A 27599-nucleotide genomic window follows, 5' to 3' on the forward strand; every position below is an offset into this window, starting at 1 on the left:
GGAGGTGTGGGGGGGGGGGGGGCAACTTACAAGCCGGCACCTGAGCTGCACACGCACACACAGAAGAGAAAATGAGAGCAAGCCACACCATAGATATTAGTAATGTTCATGAGTCCCAAAAGAAGAGACCGAGTCAAGTCTCGAGTGTTTATGGGAAGATGGAAGTCTCGAAAATAGCGACAAGTCATACGAGTCCGACATAATCATTTGATTAGATGTCAAATAAAATGTACGTGTTTAAAGAAATGAGAACCTACTTTTTTATGTGTGACACAATGTGGAACGTGAACAAGTAGTTTTGAGGAAATCAATTATCATCTGAGAAATGTACCAAAGCAACAGAGAAAAAAAGTGTAAGTGAAGTGAATCTTTAAATTTCAAAATTTACCAAAATCAAAGTGCATTCCCACTGTGGCAGTAGACCAAAGTGAAAATAGAATCCTATTACAAATTAATTTATTTGAATATTCACATAATAATAAAACTATTACAAAATGTTACATATTAGGTAATTTACTGTTGTTTATGTACATATAATATATCATAATAATTACCCAGGGCTGGTATACAATTTTGCATTTGTTAGTAAACAAAAGTAAACGAGTTATTTCAGGCAAAGGAGGATGGGGTACGATTTTGGAAGTCTTAGTAAGCAGTTACAGTCCAATTATTCATCTGCAGCAGGTTTTGAACATGTGACCCAACAGTCCTCAAGCAAACAAGACTGAGCTGCTGTCCAAGTTACTGCCGCCCACATACGTGTGGAAAAAGTCAGCAGCGGCTGCAAAAATAGAGAAATATCAATAATAATATCAAAATATCATTTGAAACCACACCAACGGAACTCAAGAAGTATTTGTGTGCTGCGTCTTTAGGGGAAGTTGCAAGTCCGAAAAAATAGAATTAATTTGCTAACTTCATTCCTTTTCATATACGATACCTTTAAAAACACGTTTTGCCACTTGCTGTTGACTGAAAATGACAGTTGCTCAAGGCTCAGGTAACCATCAATGGTTTGTTCATGTGACGTTGGAAAGGTGAGCCATGATTGGTTGTTACCTGAGCACTGAGCACAGGTGATGTCATTTTCAGTCGACAGCAAGTGGCAAAACATACATGGAAAAGCAATGAAGTCCTCTAATTTATTATGGATAAAATATTAACGTTTTACTGCTGAAAATAGCTAAATAAGTAAGTGAATTTATATTTTTGTATACTGTACTATAGCCACACATTTATACTAAATCTCATCATGAATTGAATGGGTTGTTAATTGCCACATGTATTGACAAAATCTCATGGAAATTGACGTGGTTTTGTGAGATCATGACTAATCACACATTCCCCAAGTCATTTTTTTTTTTTTACTAATTATTACAATATTAATTAAAAAAAAAAACAATGTGTGAGCTAAAAATATGCCCCTGTCCAAAAAAAATCAAATATGGCGTAGCCTAACAATATTAAAATCTTACCAACAAACGTTAATAAAAACATTTGTTGATAAGTTTGTCTGACATGACCTTTCCACTTCTTGTCTTCTTCTGCCATCTTGTTCCATTTTTTTCTCCCTCACTAACATTACAAGCAAAGATGAAGCAGTGAATTCCTCACCTTTTACAACAATTGCCCCTTTAAATTTCACAGAAGCAGGCAGCAGAGGAACAGCATGACCCTGCCTCCCTTTTGTGTATTGGCTGTTAAGTGACAAATTGACGTCATAGAAGTTTGGATAATGAGGTCTTTTTTGAACGTCTTAAAGGCCATATTTTAGATTTCTAATATCATTGCTATTAAGGTTAAACAATAACTCCCATTTCAAAGTCACTTTTCATTAAGGATATCAGACTGAAAACCGGACAAATCATAAAGTGATTTTCAATTATAGCTACATTTGCACACTTGTGAAAAATGACAAAAGCGCAAATGATTCTCTCCAGAAAGTCAGACTTCAATGTATTATTCCAAAGATTGTTTAATATAAAATCCTTACCAGATATCATTAAAGTGTAACTTATTGTCAGGCAACTAAGTTGCGCATGTAACGTAGAGGTGACAGAGCACCGCTCTTAGCTAGCAGCCATGTATGCTATAATAGGCTAGCTATAGTTGTAGCATGCTAATTTGCTGCTAATGAAATGAGGATATTACATTTAAGATGGGCTGACTGTACACACAAGTCACACATAATTCCAGCTTTGTCACCCTTAAAAACAGATTCACATGATGTCGCGCCATGTAGAGCAGTTTAATCTGCCGCTTGCTCATCTTGACTGACTTGTTTTGAATGTGACATGACAGACAGATTTACAGTTTTTCCAAAATGCCCCCTTTTTCCAAAACCGTTTCTATTGATTTTGTCCCAAATATCAGAAACAAATTCTGCTTTGGGGGGGAAAAAATACGCAGCAAAGGCCACATGGGTGAACGTTGGTGTTGTAAGTGAGTGCGCGACTAACTTTCTGGTTGACATAGTAGGGGTCCAAATCCTCTAGCGGCGTGGTCACCATGCCCTTCGGAATATCGCCATAGATGAGCGGCAAGCTCTTGCCAGCCTCCAAGTCCCTGTTGGGCTTGGGCTCATTTTCGTCGGACGTGTCGCGGTGACTGCTGTCCGACCTGGGCTTGGCTGGCTTCTTGTTCTTCTCTTCATTGATGCGCTTCTCGATGTTAATGAGCGACTCCGGGGTAAACTTCTTGAAGCTGTGAGGTCCTGGGGTTGCAATAATGGGTGCGGCCATGTTTTCATCCTGCAGCTATTTCTTCTTTATTTGTTTTCCAAAGCAGACATCCAGATCTGAAAGACAGAGGCGTTTATGAACAAGAGAAGAATTTACATAAATAAGACATTAGATTTTGCATGTTAACACTTCCATCGTTTCAATTTCAGCCCAGGCTTTATTACAATGGAGTTTAATTTTGGGGGTGTTTTCTCCAGGTACTCTTGACTTACTCCCGCATTCCAAAAACATCTATGTTTGGCAAAGTTAAATACTCTAATTTGCAAATAAGTGTGACTGGTTTATTTGTCTACATGCCCTGTGAAAGACTGCCGACCATTCTGGGACGTACTGTACCTCACCTCTCTCACCCAAAGTCAACTAAAATAGGCTCCAATTCACTCATGACCCTGAATAGGATAGACAGTAGAACATGGGAGGATGGGTACGTTCAAGTGCCTCCCTTTGTGAGCACCTGTTCTCCTCCAATAAACAGTACCGAAAACTGCAAACGTTCATGAAATTATGCTGGATGACTTTAATCATAGCATGTGATGCAATTTTTCTCCACGCAACAACACAAAACATACTGATTGACACTCATACTGTTGGCTATTGAAATCGAATATTCATTGAGTCATTGTTGTGTTTTATGATATGCATATTTTCACCTTGTTTTGCATGAAAAACGTGTATTGACTGTTTATAAGTATTTTTGGAAGAATTTTGTAATATATGCAGATTTTCTGATTTGTGGGCCGGCCTGGTTCTTATGCCCCGTGAATAGCAGTTTGTCCAATGAAGAAGAATTATTGACAAGTAAACACGTTTTAAACACATACAAATGAGATCGACATAGAAACTCTAGAAACTTTAGTAGACATCTAACATCTTGAATTAATCCAAATGACAAATTAAAGAGCTCTATTTTGGAAAACATTTGTGCTGAATGCTTAATATTCAATATTTTGAGTTTTAGCTGCATAAAACGATCAATTATCATTGATCATTTTACCGCACATTTTTTGCCAGTCAGGTTAAATCCTTCCCTAAGAAATTGGTTAAACAAGATATGAAGCTGTTCAATGTTCAGTTAGATTTTACACCTAAAAAAAAAAACACATACAAAAAAAGTATACACAGAAGTAACATTTTCATAAAGGCTTAAAACCGACATTTTTTTTTGTGCATCCCCAGTAGTCTAAATATGAGTTAAGCAGCAAAATCCAGCTGTTTATCCATTTCAGGGGGCGGCCATTTTGTCACTTGTGGTCGACTCAAGATGACATCAACGTTGCTCCGGTCTCAGGTAACAACCAATCACAGCGCAGCTTCAGAAAACAGCTAAGCTCTGATTGGTTGTTGCCGGATTTTGCTTCATAACTCAGATTCCAAAAATGTAACATGAATCAGAATGTCACGTTTAGACTAGTGAGGTCACATATTTACGTATACTAAATATGAGCTAGTCATTGAAGCAATTAGTAAGCACACATATGTGTAAGAGATGATCTCCATTACAAGCCGTTTGTTTGGCTTCCTTTCACGTCCTTTTCAAATTCCGTCAGCAACAAGGAAGTCCACGGTCAGATTGATCCAACAATTCCCATCGTACTATTAACGAAAACCATCACCAGCACCCAGAAGAGGAAGGAACTGTGTTTTAAGTAACCCAACCTCGGCACAACCTCCACGTATCCTTCCACCCATTGATCTACTTTCAAGGTGATTCCACAAGCATGCACACTGTGTAACTGTAACAGCACTGTATAAGAGCGGAAGGGGTAGTAGGCTAATGCTTTTTAATGTCAATACGCTCATTAGTCACAGTGCAATTTGACCCCGGCCTTTTTGATTACAACCTGGCCAGACAGACAACTCCACAATGAATCATCAATAAAAAGCAGTCTCACACAAAATGTATTACGGAGTCATGTGGGTCGGAGACGACAAAGGAAAAAAAAAATCGCTGAGTCTCGTTTGTCTCCCAAAAGCTTGTCGATGTTCAGTGAGCCGCTGTGTCCTTTGTACAGGGAAATACGCACACACCGCTGTCTGCATTCCATCATTTGACATAAAGCCGCTTCATTCCTCTCCCTCCGTTTGTCTAATTACCTAACATCTGATTGGAGTTGGTCCGATTTGGTCCAAAAGAGGAAGAAGCGTCACACTCACTTTGATCAGAGAGACACACGCACAGCCCCGGAATACAAAACGCTGATCTGCCATCTCCTGCAGTCATTTCTTATTGCTGCTGCCACCAAAATGCGAGCAGTGAAGGGAAAATGTATCTCAAGTTGTGGACTAGAACTTGAGTTCATTTCGCTTTCCGTGAAGGGAGATTTTTTTCCAAAACCTTTTAAGTTGAATTTGCATGAGAACAATTTATTCACACTTCTCATCTGAAAATATTGAGAACATGGTTTGTGTACTTGAGACTTTTTGTACATTGTACTGAATGCTTATATAGAGTGGTAGCTTAAATTTTGGACACCCAAAAGTTGTACAATTCCAAATTCGAGCAACAATTTCAAAAAAATATATATATATTTTTTTACCTCAGTCGTCAAAGACTTTGGCAAACCGTGCATAACTTGTGACTGTTCAGATTCTATTATTGTTCTGAACTCCTGCTTCAATTGGCCGCGCAGTTAGTATAATGCTGTCTCGAGAAGTGTGATCACAAACGTCTGTGATTATAGTTTCAATGTTGGCCGTCTTTCAACGGCAAAATTGAGACTGACTCAATAGCGCCTCTGCTGTTGCAACCAGGTAGTGCACTGCATTTGGCCTCACTTTCTTTGAACAGGAAGTCAAATTGAAAACTTTCCTTACTCAACTCAACTTTATTTATAAAGAACTTTGAAAAACATTAGTATGCTTTATGCGGCCCCACTGATCTAATTACTGACTTCTGATTAATATTGTGTTTGAGGAATAAGAAATAAGCAGAAAAATACAATTGTTTTTATAATCTTAGGGACGGCCATTTTGTCACTGAAAATGACATCACAATGGCACGACAAGGCAAAATGGCTGCACCCCGAGATGGATGAAAATAGGTCGATTTTTAAATTGTATTTATTTATTTATATTCATTCATATTCTACAATGGCAATATTAATCAGATTAACATAATTACACTAATGAAGGCACATAGAACATATTGTAAAGAAATATTTTGACTTGACATTAATCAACCATTAGTTCCAGACAAATAACATGTACATCCCTGTTGTTTTTTTTCACATCCAGATATTAAGAGTGATCAGTGTGTTATTTTTTTCTTTCTTTCACGTTTAGGAATGTAAACATTTTACTTAACACATCTGAGACATCGCTCACTTGAAAAAAGAACAAAGTGAGCGTTGAAATCAGATCAAATTGCAGGTCGCCAATTGCCCTGGAACGGATTGTGTTTGACCTTGGAGGTTCCACCGAATGAACGCAAAAAGTACACCAAGTTACAATAGCGTCTGCAACATTTCATCATCGGTAAATAATTAGATAATAACCTGAGGAACCAAAACAGTGCTTTGTTCATTTCAATCAATTATTTTCCTCCCCACACTGCACTTTGTCAAGCATTGCACTGCTGTATTTTACTTAAGTCTAACAGGCCAGCATCCCCGATGTTGCCAAATAATACAGGCCTCGAATAACCTACCAATACACACTCGTATGTATGCGATTTAATTCATACGCTGACCAGAAGCCGAGTTCTGAGCATCTGCAAATGATAGAAACATATGACATGGAGCATTAGGCCATTTTCTCTCCCCCTGAGCAGGATCATGCATTTTCTCACCTTTAATCTGCATCCCTAATCATGTAAGAGGCGTTCGGTAGCAGCAAGTGTTGTACGGCTAAAGTCTAAAATGACCTACTGCAGTGTGGCACCATAGATTGCTGCTATGGGACCACACTAACTCATATAGGACACCGATTACATCCTGACGACTCGAAGCAGCCCAAATCAGCATTAGAACCCATTCCACGCCGCAGAGAACGTACGTTTATAAATAATCTTCCTCGGGGCTATTTACCACACCCCAATGGAAATGAACAAAAGGGGGGTGCCACTGTCTCCGTGAGGACTCTCAAAGTAAAGACGCATATTTTGGGGGGGACGATGGTGCAAAGAAGACGGGAGTGATGGGGTGCATCGAAAAATCATAACAACAACAAAATAATGACGGAATGGCATCATCTGAAATGGAAACAAGAGAGTCACTGCGGCCAGTGAGAGAAGTTTGATCACACTTTGTATCTGCGTATGTTGTGTGGACCAGTCTAATGCAAGGCCAACACCCCAAACAACATGCTGACTCTCGCTTTACCCCCAGAAGAAGAGAAAAAAAAAAGGGGGGGTGGAAGGATCACCGGCGAACGCGCGTTCGTCTTCGCGGTGTTCTTATAATTATAGCGCAAAAAAAAAAAAATAGTTTCGTGTGATCCAGCGCCATCCCTCCGTGGGAGCCAGGAAGGATGCTGAGAAGGGGGAGCGCTCTGCCGCATTGGGATGCAGTCGGTGGCCAAAGTAGGACTGCGACCCGCGCGGCGAGCAAACCATGACACAAAGCCCCAAAAAACGCGTTCACTTACTTACTTTCCCGCGCCTTAACAAGAATCCGCACGGCGTCCGGAGGAATGCGGCGGTAGAAAAGAGTGTGGAGCAACTGCGGCTGTCGCCATATTGCTGCTGCTGCTGATGCTCGAGCCGCTGCTGCTATCTTGGCTCGGCGTGCGCGCGGCTGCCCTGCATAATTGATGACTCTGGGCAAATTGTTAGGGAGTGTCGGCAAATGCCTGCAGTCTCAACAACGAGACCGCAGCAACGGCCAGGCGATGGAAGTTATAATTCGCTGGACAGCTTGGACGCAGGCAAAAAAAAAAAACGGTCAACGCGAAGATGGTTTTGGTTTTAGCAACCCTCAAAGCGGGTCTTCCAAAGTAAAAGATTTGATTTAAATGTCCAATAACCAGGCGCAGGCGTTACAAGGTTGCACCTCCCTGGATCAATGCGAGGAGAAATCCCATACAGTGGAGACTCTGCATTAAAAAAAAGGGGGGGGGGGTAGATGTCCCACCAGGGGGCGCTGTTTGGCTTGCTTCTGATATGCATTTTCTATTTAATACAGAGCTTCTAGCCCAAAGTCAGATGGAATAAGCTCCAATTTAGAAAACGAATGAAACAAGAAAACAAAAAATAAAATGACACGATTGTTTGAAATAAATTGAGTCGTTTGAATTTATCTTGTTAAATAGACATACTGTACACCTCAACTGGCTGAGGAAGTGCAGGCCTAGCCGCCATCTTGAAGGGGGAGTCCCATTCGATCTCTTCCATTAATTTTTATTTTGGTGTATTTTTTGGCTCTAATAAATAAATTAATAATTATAACTTTGTTGTTGGTTTGTTAGATACAGTACATCATCAGACATGCAGTTATGAATCCAGACAAGTGGGTGACTTTATAAGTGGGGATTTTTCTTAATATATTAAATAAAGGTTAGCCCAAATGCTTTGTAATTAAAAGGAAGAAAAAGAGATCAGCATCAATTAATTAATAAATAACATTTTATAATAAAATAATACATTTTTACTAAAATAAACAATTTTGCATTACAAGGGTAGGCGAACTTGGACCAGTAGTTACCATATCTACTCCACAGTTCTAAGTTTGGGGGGTTGAGGTTGGGGGTTCCAGGATCCAGCCTTCCTGTGTGGAGTTATTCCCAATTCTTCCTATAGCCTACATTCCAAAACCTAACATGTTAGGTTCATTGACGATTCAGAATTATATACAAGATCCTTATATATATAGTTGTTTTATGCACACTGATATAAGATGCATTTTCTCAATCAAGGGACTGAAATGAAATGGATTATCATATGAGGATTTGGGCATGATCATTGATCAGAATCTGTCATTTAAACTGCACGACACCTGGCGATTAAACTCAAACTCCTTGATGGCACTTGAACTGATCACTCCCATAAAAACTGGCTACCATTTATCATCGTGTTTCATTACTAGTTGCGAAATATAGAACTAATCACTGCACTCGATCTGTATTCTTCTGCCGGATATCTTCTATGTATGTAGGTTTTCATACTGGTAAAGTTGTTCTTGGGCTGTTTCTGTCATTACTTTGTGAAAAGATGCTCATAAACACAATATGTTCTTCGCTCACATCATGTCCAACAGCCATATCCCATTTTTTTCCCCCAATTTATTATTATTATTATTTAAACTAGAATATTGGTTGGTGTGGTTGGCGTCTTTTCGGGGGCCGGAACGGCTTTCCATTCATTTCTAAGGGGAATGCTGATTGCAGATATACAGTAAGTGACTTGAGCAACGAGCTTGTTCACCGTACGAATCTAACTCGTATGCCAATGTCAACCACGCACCACTGAAGTCAAGTTTGACCTCGCTGGAAATGTATGGTCATTGTTTGTCTGAGCTCTTCTGCTCTCTCGTGGCCGTATACAGTACTACAACTTTAAATTTATCGATTCACTAACTAGCTTCCGGTTTTAGTATTGGTGGTAATATTATTATATTTTATATTGTAGTAAATATAGTATGGGATGGTCGAATTCAGAACATACTTGTAAAAAAAAAACGTGGAATCCTTTCACATCGTAGTCAAACGGGTAAAAACACAAATAACACCACTAGGAGTTAACGTGTTAACGCGTTTTCTTTTGAAATGTCACTGGCATTTGCGACATTGTTGACGACGTTTTACTTAACTGCGCAGTTATCTTTTGACAGCAGGCGACAGAGATTGGACTAGCGCTACTAACTGGTTCCAAATGTCTTTTCTGATGACATTTTGCATTTTAGTCGTCAGAGTATTGTGCCTGCCCTTGAACCTGCTGGACGCCGCGGGCTTGTACAAACTCTACAAACGCGTCGTTCCGTTTTTCTTGTATCGTCTCTCCAAGCTGTACAACAAGAAGATGCACGAAAAGAAGAAGGAGCTGTTCTCCTCTCTGTCCGAGTTCAAGCTGCCCGGAGAGCAGCTCGCCATCCTGGAGGTCGGCTGCGGCACGGGCTCCAATTTCCACTTTTACCCGGCCGGTTGCAAGGTGACCTGCACGGACAACAACGCGCACTTTGAGAAGTATCTGCAGAAGAACATGCGCGAGAACCCGCACGTCACGTATGAGAAGTTCGCGGAGGCATCGGCGGAGGACTTGTGCTCATTCGAGGACGCGTGCGTGGACGTGGTGGTGTGCACGCTGGTGCTCTGCTCCGTGGACAATGTCCCGCAAACTCTGAGGGAGGTGCGTCGCGTTCTGAGGCCTGTAAGTTCAGCTCCTCCTAATAGGATCATTAACTTATAATAGGCGCTGTTATATTTTATAATCCTAGCGTGCGGGGCTCATTTAATGCTCAACTCCTTATTGTGTCTAAAAACCTGAGGACTCTAGTCTACTTCTCTCCAAATGTGTTAACCACTATTAACAAGACTCGAAATAACGGTTTCGCATTGCAGTTTAGCAGGCAAAATTAGCATTTTGCGCCTCATTAAAACACATTGATTGAATAGCAAAACTGAGAATCAATTGCCAAGACGTTCCCAAAAAACTCGCTGGGCTGCAAACATCACCGGCTGCTGAACAGGTTGCAGATCGCTCGTAAGTCAGTAATCATTGCCTCCGTATGGTGAATAAGTTACACGTCTGGCAAAAATATCATTCTCACAAAAAATGGAAAAAATGGAGAAGCAATGCTAATTGCTAAGCTAACTTAAGATTGACATGTCATCGTGAGACACCAGAATGAAGTGCTTGGGTGATTTAGTACACTTTTCACATTAGTCTGACAGTAGCCGCATTAAAGTGGAGAGTATTCATCTTAAAATAATTGATATTTGCTAAAAGACCATGAAGAAATATTTAACACTAAACGATATTTGCCTTGCAGGGCGGAGCCTTCTTTTTTCTCGAACACGTTGCCGCAGATCCGAGGACGTGGACATATTTCTTCCAGCACGTCCTGAAGCCTGTGTGCTACTACATCGGTGATGGATGCGAGGTCACGCGGGCAACGTGGACACATCTGGAAGCTGCCGGCTTCTCTGACCTCAAACTAAGACATATGAAAGCGCCACTCATCTTCTTCAACAAACCACACATCATGGGCTACGGCGTAAAATAGATTTGTGGCCCACTCACCTGACAGTAGAGGCCATCCCTCGTCCATAGTCCTGATCACCAGTCACTTTGATGCTCGTCTTATTTTTCTAGTCAAATAAATCAGAGCACATTTTATTAACAAAAAAATAAACACCATTTTGATGCACTAGAAAACCTGCTCATCAATCTGTGCGTAACATAGCTCTTTATAATTTTAAATGAACTAGAGGCCTATTGTCTTTGCTAACTTGGACTTAAAATGGAGGCTACACAAATGTTGAATGTTTTTTTTTTACCCCCAGCCAAAAGGGTGAAATTAATTCAAGCGTGAACATTTTTATTTATATTCAATGGTTATGAATATGACATAATAATAAACCAACTGTGCCCATTTTTAAGGCCAACGTTTTATTTTGTTTTTTTTATAATATACCCAGAATCTGTATGAAATTAATTTTGTTGGAGTTCTGAGATTGTGTAGTATCTTCCAGAACTGTTTAATTATTTTAAATCCAAAGCGCATGCATTATTTGTTTCGCTTTTATTTTGAAGGTGTCCAACACCAATCGTTGCGGTGTGTTGGCTAGACTTGGTTTTTGAGTGTGAAGGCTGGCCTGACCGCAGTTAAAAGCAAAACACGAAGTCCAGTTGAAAGTTCAACTATTTGTGTGTAAAAACAAAATTGTGTTAAGTGATACAATGGCGCCCCCTTGTGGTAGATGAATTGAAGCGCATCATAATAGGTGATTCGTTCATGCGTAATCTCCTCAAGGGGCGTGTTTGTTTTCGTTTTCCCAAATCTGACAAGGATCGTCGAGTCCTAAAAAACATGCCGTCTTATCTCTTGATAGCGTGCCGGCTCCTTTGCTTGTTGTTGACTTTGCCTTTGCGTCTCGCGGAGGCGCTCGGTTTACGCGCCGCCTACAAACGTCTCTTTCCCCTGCTCGTCTACAACATCACGTTTTCGTATAACGACAAAATGCACCGCATGAAAAAAGAGCTTTTCCGGAATGTGTGCGGGTTCGCCAAAAGCGACGGTTCGCTCCGCCTGCTGGAGATCGGCTGTGGCAGCGGGGCAAACTTCCAGTTCTACCCGTACGGATGTACGCTACTGTGCGCGGACCCCAACCCCCACTTCGAGATTTACTTGAAGAGGAGCATGGACGCCAACAAGCACCTGACTTATGAGGCATTTCTGGTTGCCTCGGCAGAGGACATGAAGGAGTTGGACGACGAGTCTGTGGACGTTGTGGTGTGCACGTTGGTGTTGTGTTCTGTCGGGGACGTGAAGCAGGTTCTTAAGGAGGTTCGGCGTGTGCTGAAGACTGTGAGTGCCCGCTGCTGCAAGAATCGAGTTGTCGGATATAAGTGTGGCTTTTTAACGTTCGCATTTATTTATTTTTAAATAATGCGATTTAAAACACGGCAGTAGAATGGAATAAATAAAGCACAAATAAAATCATGACTTTAATACAGGCGGTTTTAAGATCAAGCATCACAATTCTACATATTAAAATCATAAAATATTTCATTAAGTGTAGCGAATTCATGAGTTTCACTTTTTAATTGTAACTCCTGAAATAAGTTGTTTTCCACTGTCTTGAAATTTGGTAAAATGCAAAACGATTGACAGGATGACTGGTTGTGTTTAAAACAAACAAACAAACATATACACACCCCAGTTTAAATGCCAGGTTTTTGTGATATTAAAATAAATAAATGTGTTTGCACAAGTGTGCACACCTTCAGATAGATAGATGGACTCTACGGGGAAAAAAGAGAGAGACCACATTAAAGTAAAGTAAATTCAGATGAATTTAAAAAACTTTTCAGCTTTTTTAATGTTTACTCAAGTTGATTAAGGTATACTAATCAACACCTTGATATGACACACCTGTGAGGTGGGATGGATTAACTCGGCAAAGGAGAAGTGCTCACTATCACAGATTTAAGTTTTACATCTTTGAGTTCATCTCATAAAAAATGGGATCAAAAACAAAAGTGTTGCGTTTATTTTTGTTGAGTGTATGTATGTGGTAATTTGGCCATTTTAATGCTTTAGTCGCTAATGTAAAGTTAGCCAACTGTGTGTACATCTTTGCAAAACAGCTGTATAAATTTGGTCTGTCGATTATGCAAGTACTTTAGCAATGAATCATCAGAATTGTTTCAAATACTGAGAGCTACTTCTTGAATACTGATGAGGGCTACCAGTTTCATACACACTTCTGAACTACGTTTGCTCCAATTACTAAATATTAACATTATTTTCTGAATCACTTTAAAAAACAAATGTAAATAAACCTCTGCAGGTGTTTCCATTTTGAAATGTACCACAATACCAATAACCACCCCAGTGCCCATCACATCTGAGATTTTTTGTTTGTTTTTATTACAGAAAATAATTTCAGTTTCCACCATCTTTACATTGAATAGTCCAAGCTTGGATGAGTCAAGTAAGCGGAGTGACAGGCTGCATACAACAACAACAAAAAAAAACAGTTAAAGTCATTACTGCTGCCATCAACACCACGTGACCCAATTACCATCGTGAACAAAAAAAAACATATTTCTGACTGCTTTCCACATACATATTCTAAAATGTCGGTTCCATTCATACCCACTGGCAAATAAATCTATGTAAAAAGGTTTATTCTGGAAGCCGGGAGAAGAACCACGCAAACGCAACCTCCACACACAAAGGCCTGAGCAACATTGATTCAAATGATCTGACATAAACATTGAATGCATAAACAATAATACTGTATTTATCTTCCAGGGTGGAGCCTTCTACTTTATGGAACATGTGGTGTCAAAGGCCTCAACCTGGACGTTCTTTTTCCAACACACAGTGGAGCCTTTGTGGTTCTACATTGGAGATGGATGCGCGCTTACAAGAGCGACATGGAAAGATCTCGAGGCGGCCGGCTTTTCTCAACTGCACCTCAAACACTTCGAGGCGCCGGTGACTTCACTGATACGACCCCATATTATGGGTTATTCCATCAAGTGAAATTTCAGACCTGCAAGTGTAAACCGACGAACATGCTGCTGAGCATTTCATCCAACCCGCGCCCACTACGCAATTCAATAATGGCTCGGCAGTTAGAAAAAAAGCCCAAATAATTGTATTCAAAATGCTCATGTTACGTATTAATACACCCGTTTTTTTGTTTAAACTTTGCGTGTGGCCCTCACAGGACTTTATAAAAATGACCCGATAAGAAAAGGTTGCCTATCCCCTTGCTAAGATGTCAAAAAACTAAAAAAAATGTTAGCAAAAACAGAGTGAAAATATATATTATTTACTTACATAATCGGCAACATTTCATACACTGTTCCACAGCCCCACCCTTCCATGATGGAATAAAATATTACACCAACACCGTGCAAAACATTTTGTCCAGATTGTCTAAGACAGTAACGGCCAATGAATGATCACACAATATTTCAGTTACCCTTTATATCCCATTGTACACAAATAAGGAATGAAAACTGTAACATTTCCTTATTGGGAATAATTTCTGTGTAGCAAACATGTTCACATAGAACTAATACAGTCAATTCTGTAAATGCTGCCGGCAGACCTAAAAACCACCAAACAGCATTTTTTTTTTTAAACAGAAGAATATTTAGAAATTGAACTTTTAGAAATCGAGAGTCAAAAAGCAAAAGCTCATCATTTCAAACCTCCCAGTTTAAAAATATACACAACTATAAATGTTATAGCATTAGTAAATTAAAAAAAATAGCTGGAAAAAAGTCCACGTTCATTTTTGTTTCGATATATGTGCATATATCATTGTTAGATCGAGCGGAGTAAAAAGATTGTGGATCTCAACCTGAAGCGTTCCCAGAATCATGACCGCGTCCAAAGAGCCGAGAGCTGTTCCCCGCTGACGCGCAGTCTCTGCACTTGCACAGTTTATCCTGTTTTCACACAATAAAGTTCCTTTAAGCTTTTCAGTTCCTCAATCAGGGTTTTGTTTTGGTTCTCAAGCACTGCCACTCGATTCTCAAGGCATTTGACGTATTCCTTTTTCTTCCGCCGACACTCCCGGGCCGCTTCCCTGCGAACGACGACGAAAGACAAACAAGAAAGGTTCAAGTAAAAAAGATCTTTTGAAAAGAAGTTACCGAACGCATTGTCAACATTTTTGCTGTAACGAAGATACAGCATGCGATCATCTACCTGTTTTTTGCAAGTCGAATTTCCCTCTTCATGGTTGGATCCTCACTTTTACTCTGAGGCAATCCCAAGGACGAGGCCATCACTAAGGCTTGCGGCAGTGAGCCCGATGACGGTGTCGAACGGATTTGGTACGTTTGTACTTCGCCCCCTGCATCTTAGAAATACAGCAACATGCTTGTGGTCATTCGTGTCACGGCTTAAGAACAGAGGTCACATGTTTGGTATGCATGTGTAGGGCTCAAACTGTTCATTTTAATAGATCAAGTCCACCTTCAACATTTCTTGACAAGAATATGTGACATGTGACCTCACTAGTCTAAACATGACATTCTGATTAATATTACATTTGTGGAATATGAGCTATGAAGCAAAATCTAGCAGTTTTTATCCATCTCAAGGGGCGGCCATTTTGCCACTTGCTGTCGATTGAAGATGACATCAGGGCTCAGGCAGTGACCAATCACAGCTCACCAGTTTTCTGAAGCCGAGCTGTGATTGGTTGTTATCTGAGTCCTGGGCAACTGTGATGTCCTTTTCACTCGACAGCAAGTGGCTAAATGGCCGCCTTCTGTTATTGACAAAAGCTGCTGGATTTTGCTGCTTAACTCATATTCCACTAATGCAATATTAACTCATTCACTGCCATTGACGGCTATAGACATCAAAACTTCATAATTTGAAAAAATAATTTGAACTACTTCTATTAGTTTAACATTTTTTCCCACTTTTGTTAAGAGTATGAAAACCTAGATTTTTTTTTATTGTATTAGAACAGATATAAAATTTGTGATAAATCGTGAGTTAACTAGTGAAGTCATGAGATGAATTACGATTGCAAATTGTAATCGCCTGATGCCCCTAATTTTTAATAATCTTTTCTTTTTAAAGAAAAGATTATAAAAAAAATTATAATCTGTTCTAAATGTACAAAAAAATTCTAGGTTTTCATACTCTTCTTAACAAAAATGGGAAAAAAATGTTAAACTAATAGAAGTAGTTCAAATTATTTTTTTTAAAAGTCTATAGCTGCCAATGGCAGTGAATGAGTTAAATAATTAATTTAAACTAGTGGGGCTGCTTAGAACATTGTCAAGAATTTTTTGGGGTTAACTTTTCCTATAATTAATTCAAGTTTATTTTTTATCAAATTTTTTATAGCAACTTTAAAGACTGTAGTTATTAACCTACACACATGCATTAGACAAATAAAAAAGAAAGAAAGAAAAAAAAAAGCCATTTGCTGTCGACTGAAAATGACATCACAGCTGCTCGGGTAATAGCCAATCATGGCTCACCAGTTTTCTGAGTTTGGTCACATGACGGTTGCAAGCTGAGTGGTGATTGGCCGTTACATGAGCAACTGTGATGTCATTTTCAGTCGACAGAAAGTGGCAAAATGGCCGCCCCTTGTGATGGATAAAAACTGCTTAACTCATTCATAATCCACAAACACAACATTAATCAGAATACTTTTTCGACTCGACTTGTGATTTAACTTGCAGGGATGGTTGGTTTCACCGTGTCAAATGCAACGCTCATATCACTTTCAAAACAAATGATTTTAATTTTGAAAGGACTGCTCAAAATCTTTGCAATAATATGTTGAATGTGACCAACTTCGATTAAAATAGCATTTGTGGAACATGAATTAAGAAGAGAAATCCATCAGAGGAGTCGCCACCTGCTTTTGACTGAAATCCTCACTCACCCTGTACAACCACCTGGTTACTTGGTACCAATATCTGCTGGCCGTCAGGAGTCTGAGCATACTGGAGGATTGTTGTGCCCTGCTGGCCTCCAGTCGGGTTGGCCATGGCGACCTGAAGTTCCTGAATGCCATCGGGCCCTGGATTTGTCAGCTGGATGGTTCCATTAGGAGTCACGGTAACTAGAAAGACCACAAAACATTTGCATCAAAATCAGGAAACCTCTTTTGGCACAGTCAAGTGGTTTTGAGTTTACATACTATACTGGCCGGTGGTAGTCTGATAGATAGGTGCGGGTATGGTTACGCCCGACACCGATGTGGTTGTCGAGTGGTCCTTTCCCTCACTGTGCGGGACGCCCTCGGACGAAAGCTCATTTAGGATTTTTCTAATGTGTAATGAAGAAAGAAGCATCAGACCATGAAGCTGTTCTTAACCCTAAGCCAATCGCATATTGCGTGGGAGCTTTTGGTTTTCTCACCTGTATGATGGTCGCCGGGCCAGGAGCTCTCTGGTCTTTTGAGGTGTGGTTCCACTTTCTGACGAATCCTGGGAATCCTCACTATCTGAACACTATACCAGAAAAGTGTGGGCAATTTGTCGGCATTAAAAATCATAACAAGACTGATGGTCTGGTTGAAAGTAGTGCTGTGCGATTACGATATAAATCACAGCACGATACAAAAAAAATCCATTATATGATATAACCTTTTATTGTTTGTTTTAGGGTCCATACGATTAGTTTCAAAGCATCTGCACTGAAAGTAAAAAAAGAAAAGAAAAAAATAGAGTACTAAAACATTGTTAACATATGAAGTAATGTAAATGAAAAATGAAAAAGATAAACATACAAAAATATTCAAACAAATTTCATTCATCATTACAACAAACGTTGAAAAATACCAAGTAAAATTGAAAGGGGAAAAAATGAATAGTGGAATAGGGTGCAATGTTTAACTCCGACCAGCAGAGAACAGTGTTCACTGCAACGCACCATGTTGGAAAAGTGCTGTGATCCCGTGACAGCAGGTTTTTAAATGTTATATGTTTGTGTTTTACAGAAAAAAACAGAAATATATTTTTGTGTTTTTAAGAAACGGATGGACAAATAATACAAAAGACAAAACAAAGAATTGTTACATAGACAGCACAAAATTGCGACAAAGCACCGCCATTACAGTATATCAAAACAACAAAGAGATGAAAAGGAACAAAAATAAAAGTCTTTTAACATTGAAGTTACATGTAAAAAGATTGTTGACCAGCCTTTTTTCCTGTCAACTTGTGAAACGCATCAACAGAATGTTAAAAAAGAAAAGGAAAAGCAAAAAAAAAAAAGCGAATTCCTTAAAGAATTTTCATTTTGTCAGAACTAGCTGATAGTTGTGTTCCTAAAATTAAACCTGGAAACAGTTAATTTATTTGTACTTTTTAAATTTTTTATTTTTACTGGTTAAATGTGTTATCTGTAATTCTTTAAAAACTGGTGCGTAAAGCCAAATATTTTGGTAGTTTGGTATTTGACATCAATATTTTATGTATGTTTTTATTTTATTTATTGTGTGCTCTATATACTTATTTTATAAATCATTTGAGATAAGATAGATAAGAAAGACTTGCCATGAATTTAATTTGAAAATTTTTAAGAGATAAAATGAGCTATATTGTGATATTTCAATTTTCATCCATATGGCACAGCACCACTTGACACTTAGTAGCCACGGTCTGACCTGTGAAGTCTGCGTCTGTGGCGCCTGAATGACTGACGAATGTGGAGACTGGATGACTCCTTGAACCTGTAGCTGGCCCCCTGGCAGCTGGACGAGGGTCACAGGAGAACCACCAAGTGACATCTACAAAGAGAAACAAAAAAACACACACACACCCTGTGTTTTTAAAATCCTATTGATTACCTTGACACTTTGTTCAAAACTAGTGATCAAATAGTTAACTGTTTACCAAGAAACCGCAATAACATTTCAGACTGATAGTGGGTGTTCCAAATTTGAATTAATGTTCGTAATGTAGTTAGCATCTCTAGAGAATAGACGCATCAAACCACAACAGCAAAAAAAAAAGAAGTGGAATGAGGAAGATGCAAGCCATTTGATAAGAATAAGAAAATATGAGGTTGCGTCCGCTTTAAAACAGATGCTGTGTTTCAGAATTAAGCAGACAAATTAAATAGATGAAAATTCATTTGGATTATTACGCTTTACAATTTCTAATGTGAAAAAAAAAAAGCATACGATTGCTGACTTTATTATATTTTTTGTGACTAGTGTGGGTGTGCTTCCTTCTTCGGTGGTCTTTTCACAAAAGTGTCAAACAATCCAATGGAAGAAGCAAAAAGACATGCGGATTGGATCCTGCTTGAAAAGTGTGGGGCACATTTTCCACTCAAATCGAAACTAATAATGGGTTGGATCATTTCAAATATAAGAAAGACATTTTTAGGACGCATGACCTTTGTAAAATTGATTTAAAAAACATCAATAACTTCAAAGCATCCGTCCAACAATTTTCTTAGCCGCTTATCCTTCTTCACTTGTATGCCAACAAATTTGAGCGGTATTAATTTAGCATGTTTGTTGATCGACAAACAGACTGACACTTTATTTGTCCAGTGACGGGATAATAAATATTACTGTTGGGGTGTAAAACTTATGTTGGGCCAAACATTTTATAACAACAATTATTAGCTTTCCACAAACATTTCATACAACTTTTGAGGCATTCAAAACTTGATGGAGGCGAATAAGCCTAATAAATGATCGTAATTTGGAAAATGAATGGAAAGGTTAGAGAGACCTGACCTTTCATTCTAAAAAAACCCAAAAACAGTCGACTTTAAAGCACTACAATGTATTATTTAATTGCGTATTATGTAATAACCAAACTTGAATAAACAAGATGGACAGAGGATATAATAGTTTATTCGTCCTTTGGGGTGAATTACTCTCGGTGTTGTGTAAAACTAATGTTAGTTCAACTTCCGACCATTTGTAACAACAATACTCTGTTCTACAACCAACAACACTTTTCCGATTTGGCACGAGGACAAAATTCCAGTCATTCATTGAGTATATCGCCAGTTTTTCGAATCGGGTTTTTGCTGAACTATTAATTGTTTTAATTTACAGGAGTGATTTCCTCTCCTGGTTAGTAGGCCCCGCACTCTGTGACGTACTTAAACAAACCCCCTTCGCCGTAATGCAAGTTGGTGTGTTCAACATTTCCCCCCAAAAAAGTGAACGACTCCAACTGAAAGAAAACACTAGCAGACACGCGTTCGAAGGTTTTGCGAGGACATCGAGTTTGCCCCCCTAACGTCCGTTGCAAAAACAAAAAAAAAACAAAAGCGGATGTTGATCTTTGAAGCGCTCAAATCAACAGTTAGCGAGGCACGCGTGAGGCAAGTCCCGCCACTGTGCTTCACAGGACGGACGAACTTGTGTAAGTCTCTGGTGAGCGAATGTGTGCAACTCTGTCACTGGCATTCGGTTGGCCGCGTCAAGAGACGTCAGCGACACGGGGGAGCCATTAAGCCAACTCCACCTTACTTTATTCGTGAGGCGCAGAGGAGTTAAACGAAGCAACAGCCGCCATTACGACCACGGCGGAGCAGGCGGCGAGCAAACGCAAAAGCCGGGGCGAACTTACCTTTCAAAGGACGCCGAACAGCTCCCGATCACGGCGTGGGCTTCGGAGAATTCGTATTTAGACTTTTACACAATAAATAGTGAGGAAAGTTACTCCGCAGGTTTGCTCAAAAACCTGTTGAACTCAAATGTATAAATACAACCGGAGTTGCCGGATACAGTAGGCTTGTATCCAGCCCCCAAAAATGTTCACTAATATCTAAGATCAATAGTGTCCGACAGAAAAAAAAAACTGACGTCATAAATTTGGGCCTCGTACGGCAGAGTCTCTGTGACAAAGTACGTCACAGAGCATGTAGCACGTCACCCCGCCTTCCGCCCGCCTCCTTTTCTTGTTTCTTGCGGTTGAACGGCAGTTTACATCCATTCCGTTGCACTAGCGCCCCTCTGGATTAACACAATCACCACACACGTCATTAGTCCAAATACCCAAAATTATAGTATTTTTGTTTGTTTTTTAAAAATTTGTAGTTATTTTTTATTTTGTTTAACGTTTTGACTCTTTTATTTATTTATTTTAAAAATTCAGTTCGTTTTTAGTGCAGGTTTGGTAGTTTTAATCTTCAAAAATGCTTCATTTTAGTTTAGGTTTTTATTTATTTAAATCTATGTAGTATTTGTTGAGTGCAATATATATATATATATATATGATATATATATATATATATATATGATATATATATATGATATATATATATATCATATATATATAATATATATCATATATATATATATATGATATATATATATATATATATGATATATATATATATATGATATATATATATATATATATGATATATATATATGATATATATATATATATATATGATATATATATATGATATATATATATGATATATATATATATATATGATATATATATATATATATGATATATATATATATATGATATATATATATATATATATGATATATATATATATATATATGATATATATTATATATATATGATATATATATATATATCATATATATATATATATGATATATATATATATATATGATATATATATATGATATATATATATATGATATATATATATATTATATATATATATATATATGATATATTGCACTCAACAAATACTACATAGATTTAAATAAATAAAAACCTAAACTAAAATGAAGCATTTTTGAAGATTAAAACTACCAAACCTGCACTAAAAACGAACTGAATTTTTAAAAAAATAAATAAATAAAAGAGTCAAAACGTTAAACAAAATAAAAAATAACTACAAATTTTTAAAAAACAAACAAACAAAAATACTATAATTTTGGGTATTTGGACTAATGACGTGTGTGGTGATTGTGATATATGATATATATATATATCATATATATATATCATATATATATATAAATAAATAAATAAAGGTCAACTCGCGACTGCTGCTGTACCTTATTTTCGTAAATTTAGCAAACTACTTTTAATTTCTTTACTTTGCATTTAAATGTCCTTTTTTGCTTTAAAATATGTAAACAAATAATGCCTTTAAATGTTGTATTTTAAGAGTTACCTTTTTTATAAAATGCGCTTTATGACTTAAGTTGCTTGCCTTGCCTTCTGTATTAACGTACAGCAATAAATACATTTAAAATTAACCCCAAAAGTTCTTGTATGATATTGACAAAAGTGAAAAAGGACATTTATGATATAATTATAGTTAAGAGTTTTATAAACTTAAGATTTAGTTTATTATTATTATTACTAATATAAAGTTTGCGATTTTATTTAGTTTGAGTTATTTTGTTAGTTTATCTATGGTTATAACTATATTAACCTTGCACATTCATTTTAAATTAAAAAAATAATGGCATACAGCCATACAAACATTGCACAAAAATATATAGCTATACAACACTGAAATAATTATAGTCATGTCTCAATTTACTGACAAATAAACTAAAAATCATGGCTTGTTTAATTGAACACAAAACTGATATTCTCGTACATGAGTGGCAACAGGTAAGCCCACAGGTTAGCAATATTTTACCATCTGAGACCACGTGGCGTACTTCTGGAAATGATACTATTTGATTTCATTAGTCCCGAAAATTATTAACTACAAATAATCTGTTTATGCAAATTGACAATGGCAGAGCAATCAAATGCTCTTCCACTAGATGGCATACCAACACCGACCCAAATGAACAGGCAAACGATTGCACAGGCTCACCACAGATGATTAAACGTTTTTCTTTATTTTTTGTTTTGTTTTACTTTTGCAGTATAAAACAAAGTACAACTGAGCAAATTATAAAATAAGTGAGACCAAACAAGGGGGTGTACCACCTGGATTTCTGGACAACATTGAGTTGAACTGCCTCCTTTAGTGTAATCACATCTTCACGGACCAGTTATTAATCAACACTTAATATTTATACAACATGCTGAGGGTGCATTCACAATATCAACAGAACAACTCAAGAGAGATTAATATCGCCTTAAGTAATTTTGAAACGTGATCAGTGACTTCATAGTAATTAAAAATGTATGAGCATTGTTGACCGGACTGTGCAAGCTTGAACAAAACTGCACTGTCATCAGGTTTGCATAGTGTGTAAGAATTGACAAAGAAGAGCAGGAAGCCAAATAAAAGACATGGAGATTTCTTAGCAACGCAGGTAGAATGTAGAAGGACAGTAGCTGCTCCTCTTTGTTCATTAGGTTTACTCTAAATATATTTCATGATTTGCACCAAGGGACCACCTGGTCCATCCCTGTGTTAGCTGAGTTTTCCCTGAATATATACATATCTATATAGCAATACTATTTATATATATTTATATATCTCGTCCCCACTTCTGCCTCAAGATGAGATGCACCTCACATTATTGTTTGAGCCATGCAAACATTCTGCTGCAAAAGTATGATTAAAGCAAAAGGATGAAGAATTTCCTCCACCAGGGTGAACGTTTGTAATGCATTCAAGGAAACATGATGGGGATAAAACATTTACAGTACAGTCTGTAATGACAGTGCAAAGCGCTGCATTTCCAAAGGGTATATCTTGCAGTGATATTTCCAACATTGTGTTAGTCAGGTTGTAATGCGACAACGTCTAAGAACATTATCTACATGTAAAGAGTAAAAGGTCATCACTAAGATATTATTGTCCAGTACAAAGTCGCTACAAATGATGGCAAAGAGCACAAGAAAAGCACACAATTGCAGGTCATTTGCACATGCCTCTTAATGCAAATAATGTTTACCCCCAATTAAAATGGATTTTAGTCAATTCAGATATTCAATAGTGCAGAATCCAAATACATGACTTGCTGCTGATCACCCCGACGACAAACTTAACAGAATGGCAAATAAACCTTCACAAAATTCCACAAAGACGACACATTCAAATGACCTTAAAGTGGAGGAGAAAGGATGTTAAATCTAGACGGTACCAATATAACATACATCATGAATTTGGTGCACTTATTTTGAAATGTAACAAAAATAACCAGGCAGCCTGTAAACAGTCAAATTGATTGTTTCTCCCGTCGTCGTATAAGCTCAAATTGCTCCTGATGCCGCGTCATCAGCATGTGCACAAGTTTGTTACCTCGCTCATCGTCAGCATCTGATTGGCTAAACGAGGCAACGGTGTAAAGCGCTTTCAGTGCTGGGAAGGTAGAAAGGCGCGTTCTTAGTGTTGCTCATTGTTTTTGTTTTTTTTATGGCCTTAAACAGCAACAGCCCTCCTAGTAAACTCATGAGCCTCTCATGCCAGATCATGTTCCTGAAATGTTACTTATAATGCCTTATTGTTGTAATAAAATAGATGTGTTTTTTTTTAAGAAAGTGCAACATTTTATGTATCGTGTCTATTGATGATTTACAGGTATTTATTTTGACCCTCTGTCACATGACTAATATTGCAAGTACCACCATATTGGCTCACTCTTATTTACAGTCTTATTTCCGCTACCATCTTGCAGCCGAGTCAACCATCTTGGATTCGTCAGCTGATGAGTGTATCATTTTTATACATTTATACACTTAAAAATATCTTTACAGTAACAGTATCGAAAATACAAAGAGGCTTTCAAGTGCACTACAGGCCTCTTATTTGAATCCTTTGGCCGTTTGTTGGGATTGCCAATAAAAGCCAAAGGAGAATAAAAGCCATTAAAAATAGATTTATTAAAATGAACAAGAGGAATGTATGGCTGAAAGTCTATAAGGCAGGAAATATAGTACGTATATTAGGGCAGGAAAGCAGTGAAAACATTTGGCTTCAATATCTTAGGACATATCATCTAATTAAATAACGAACGGACAAGCAGCTCGTTACACGATTGCAGTCAAAGACCAGTTTAAGAAAAAAAGAAAACGGCTCAGCACATGCATGTGTGCATTTGTTTGAAAGATGTAAAAAAAAAAATTCAAGTTGACGAGTAGCTCTTAGAATCAGTGTCACCACGAAGAGGAACGTATTTCAAGAGGTTTGTGGTAATTATTATTATTATTTTTAAAGGCAATAGTATGGAATTCCAAAAGTGGTCTAATGTGATCGGCCCTTTCCACCAAAAGTGTCAAGAAGTACTTTTTGGGGCACCCGCTTGTAATCAAACACTCCTGGCAGCTTGGTATTACTGTTTCGGAATGATTTGCACAAATATATCAATAAAACACAGTGAATATCCAAACATGACAGATCCAGTCACAGACATGCAGTGGGGTGTCACATGGGGTTCTGTGACGGTACATACCAACCAGGCCCTCATGGCAAAAGGCGCTCACATATTGTAAGCAACATAGATGGGATCCAGCTGGTCTGCCAGGAACGAGTCACGAAGGTGCATGCGTTGCTTCTCCCCCCTGGAGTTGATGGGGATGACCCCGGGGTCCACAATGACAACCACGCCCACAATCAGGTGGTGCTCCTCCAGGACCACGTTTGTTATCAGAGGCACCAGGTCCAGCGCGTCCTGCTCTGAGCCGCACAGCTCCGACACCACCACCAGAAGGTTGGTCCAAGTAAACACGGCACTGTGAACAAGATTATACTGCTTTATTTCATGCAATCCTCTCAGATTTCACCCATGCCATGCAAAAACATATTTATAATACATCATCTTTGTCAAATGTCCACGACGGGACGTCAAGCACAAGAAAGCAAAAACACGTGTGATTAACATACTTGAAAATACGTTCCAACGTACTTGCACATACGTACGTACGTTCAAACATACTTATAAGCTAAATGTTAAAAACTTGAAAACAATTATTGACTAGGAATGCACAAACCCTGTAGCATTATGGGAAAAATGCTCAACAGAAGTCATACATTGCAGACATAATACAATAATATAAAAATAAAATAAAAATGACAAATATATATATATATATATATATATATATATATATATATATATATATATATATATATATATATATATATATATATAATTTATGAACATATTGGTGAAATGTAAACCAAATGCAAAAAAAAATGTTTGTTTTTTACTTGTGCATGCTCAAGTTAATACACTGTGGCATTATGGGAAAAAAAAAGCTCAATGTATTTGACAGTCAAATATACTCCACAGTGTTCCACGCTTCTGTAACAAAGCAAAGTAAATGCCTCCCATTTCTTGATAACAGTGAAAACTGTACATCAGGGGCTTTCTCACCTCTCAGCGATACTGCGATGGGAACGAGACACTGATGTCTCAATATCAATAGGGTGGTATCGAAGCCCTCGGAGCTCCAAGGTCTCGTCCAGTGCGCCCACCACAAAAAGAGCGTCATGCCGATCTGAGCATGCAAATACACACAAAAAACATTGTGGTTGTATTATATTATTTTTTGGATAATATATGTTGTCTCTGATATTCAATACATTGTGTTGAATGTTTATTTTACCCCCACTGGCATCCAGAAGCTCTGTCCTCTTAACAAAGCCCAAGTATCCAGTTCTGGCCCATAAGGTCTGCGGGTCTCCAAAGCTGAGCTTGGTGTTGAAGTGGTCGGCCTGGAGGCTCTCCTCTCCATAGATGGTGTAGTAGCCGCTGGCATTGTGAGGGCTATTCACCCAGATCTATGAGAAAGAGGCTCATTGGTCACAAAGGACTAAGTGTGATTATGCCAAAAGCTGAAAAGTTCAGGCTACTTCTCCGAGATGAGAGTCTCCAAGCGGCCCTCTGGTCTCTGGATTTACGATTATGACTCGGACGCCTGGCAATATCTGGAGGGAGTAAAAAAAAAAAAGAAAAAAGCAGTCAGAACGTAGATCATTTTGAAGCAGAAGGACTTGCACTAGAATTTTGAAGTTCACAGAACAGATGACGTATATTGAACTAAACATGCCCAGATTTTCTCTGTAATTAAAAAAAAAAAAATGCCATGCCTCAATAAAGTCTGTGAAACACTGAACCAAACAATAACTCACCTTTCCAGACTCCATCAAGGGAAGACTTTGAGGTGCTCCTCTCTCCACCAGCCTCACTCTGAAATTGCATTGACACTAAAAATGACATTTATATTCAAATTATTGTAACGTATTACACACATTGTTGGGGCAGGTGAATTACAAAATAATAATTATCAACAATAATTATAAATAAATATAAATATAATTAATAACAAAATCAACCAAAGCATTTTCAGCTTAGACTTCAGAAAAAAAAGAAATTGGATGAGAGACAAATTAATTTGATTAAATTCGACTGTGTTACTACATTGACAAAATCCGAAATGTGTATTAAGCCTTGGGTGTCAGTGCTGATGTTACCTGTCATGGCGGAGGGACTTCATGTCCACATACACTGTGCAGGGATCAGGACCAGTGGTACCCTATCACAAACACATGCACATACACAGTGTTACAAAAGTTACCCAATATCCCAGACTGTTGTTTACTGAAGATATGGTGCATCTTTTGGCCCCAAGTGAAGCTGACCCACCTGCAGACAAACAGCCAAGTTCACTCTGGAGCCAAAAGCAGTGCTGACAGCTCTGGTTGACAATCCCAGATCTTTAAACAGCTTGGAGAAGGAATGCGTGAGGGCCAGGCGAGGGCGCTCCTCTGCAATCACGACGCAACTCCGCACGCATGACAGGTTAACCCCACGGGCCTGAAAAAGCATAGAAAGAAAGTCGCTCAAGTTCAGAACACGAGCATAACGTTTTACTTTTCC

The 27599-nt window shown here is 38.2% G+C and overlaps 5 protein-coding genes across 13 annotated transcripts in view; 2 read left to right on the forward strand and 3 right to left on the reverse strand.

Moving 5' to 3' along the window:
• The window catches only part of scn8ab (sodium channel, voltage gated, type VIII, alpha subunit b), a 44984-nt gene extending 37223 nt beyond the window's left edge, over positions 1–7761 (reverse strand). For 4 of the 5 annotated variants that reach the window (XM_086087090.1, XM_086087086.1, XM_086087089.1 and 1 more), the window contains exons 1-2: positions 7330–7761; positions 2460–2797 (exon numbers count right to left, since the gene is read on the reverse strand). In XM_086087090.1, coding sequence (XP_085943216.1) covers positions 2460–2741 — 282 coding nt within the window. In that variant the 5' untranslated portion in view covers positions 2742–2797; positions 7330–7761. Of the gene's footprint in view, positions 1–2459; positions 2798–7325 lie in introns of all 5 variants that reach the window. The other variant, XM_086087087.1, reaches the window with a different exon arrangement.
• Positions 7762–9478: 1717 nt separating this feature from the next.
• Positions 9479–11279, forward strand: LOC147167140 (thiol S-methyltransferase TMT1A-like). Its single transcript, XM_086087009.1, has 2 exons — positions 9479–10041; positions 10664–11279. The coding sequence occupies exons 1-2, from the start codon at positions 9547–9549 to the stop codon at positions 10895–10897; spliced, it is 729 nt and encodes a 242-aa protein (XP_085943135.1). The 5' UTR covers positions 9479–9546; the 3' UTR covers positions 10898–11279.
• Positions 11280–11490: 211 nt separating this feature from the next.
• LOC147167141 (thiol S-methyltransferase TMT1B-like) lies at positions 11491–14838 on the forward strand. The gene is made up of 2 exons (XM_086087008.1): positions 11491–12202; positions 13655–14838. The coding sequence occupies exons 1-2, from the start codon at positions 11630–11632 to the stop codon at positions 13886–13888; spliced, it is 807 nt and encodes a 268-aa protein (XP_085943134.1). The 5' UTR covers positions 11491–11629; the 3' UTR covers positions 13889–14838.
• Positions 13246–20770, reverse strand: atf1 (activating transcription factor 1). Of its 2 annotated transcripts, none has more exons than XM_086087006.1 (7): positions 20437–20770; positions 18504–18626; positions 17255–17346; positions 17034–17161; positions 16776–16955; positions 15068–15221; positions 13246–14945 (listed from the first exon to the last, which is right to left on the reverse strand). In XM_086087006.1, exons 2-7 carry the CDS (start codon positions 18624–18626, stop codon positions 14801–14803), a joined length of 822 nt encoding a protein of 273 aa, XP_085943132.1. In that variant the 5' UTR covers positions 20437–20770; the 3' UTR covers positions 13246–14800. The 2 variants fall into 2 exon arrangements, with proteins under 2 accessions (XP_085943132.1, XP_085943133.1); XM_086087007.1 differs by having other exon boundaries at positions 15068–15215; positions 20437–20767.
• Positions 20771–22640: 1870 nt separating this feature from the next.
• Positions 22641–27599, reverse strand: part of dip2bb (DIP2 acetate--CoA ligase B (putative)b) — a 36437-nt gene continuing 31478 nt past the window's right edge. For all 4 annotated transcript variants that reach the window (XM_086086520.1, XM_086086518.1, XM_086086519.1 and 1 more), the window contains 7 exons: positions 27366–27536; positions 27194–27255; positions 26852–26909; positions 26573–26647; positions 26326–26500; positions 26094–26217; positions 22641–25449 (listed from right to left, as the gene is read on the reverse strand). In XM_086086520.1, the coding sequence (XP_085942646.1) occupies positions 25197–25449; positions 26094–26217; positions 26326–26500; positions 26573–26647; positions 26852–26909; positions 27194–27255; positions 27366–27536 (918 nt within the window). In that variant the 3' untranslated portion in view covers positions 22641–25196. The remainder of the gene's footprint in view (positions 25450–26093; positions 26218–26325; positions 26501–26572; positions 26648–26851; positions 26910–27193; positions 27256–27365; positions 27537–27599) is intronic.

Source organism: Leptonotus elevatus, chromosome 10, assembly GCF_054856555.1.
Source record: "Leptonotus elevatus isolate MCC_2025b chromosome 10, RoL_Lele_1.0, whole genome shotgun sequence".
Classification (NCBI taxonomy): domain Eukaryota; kingdom Metazoa; phylum Chordata; class Actinopteri; order Syngnathiformes; family Syngnathidae; genus Leptonotus; species Leptonotus elevatus.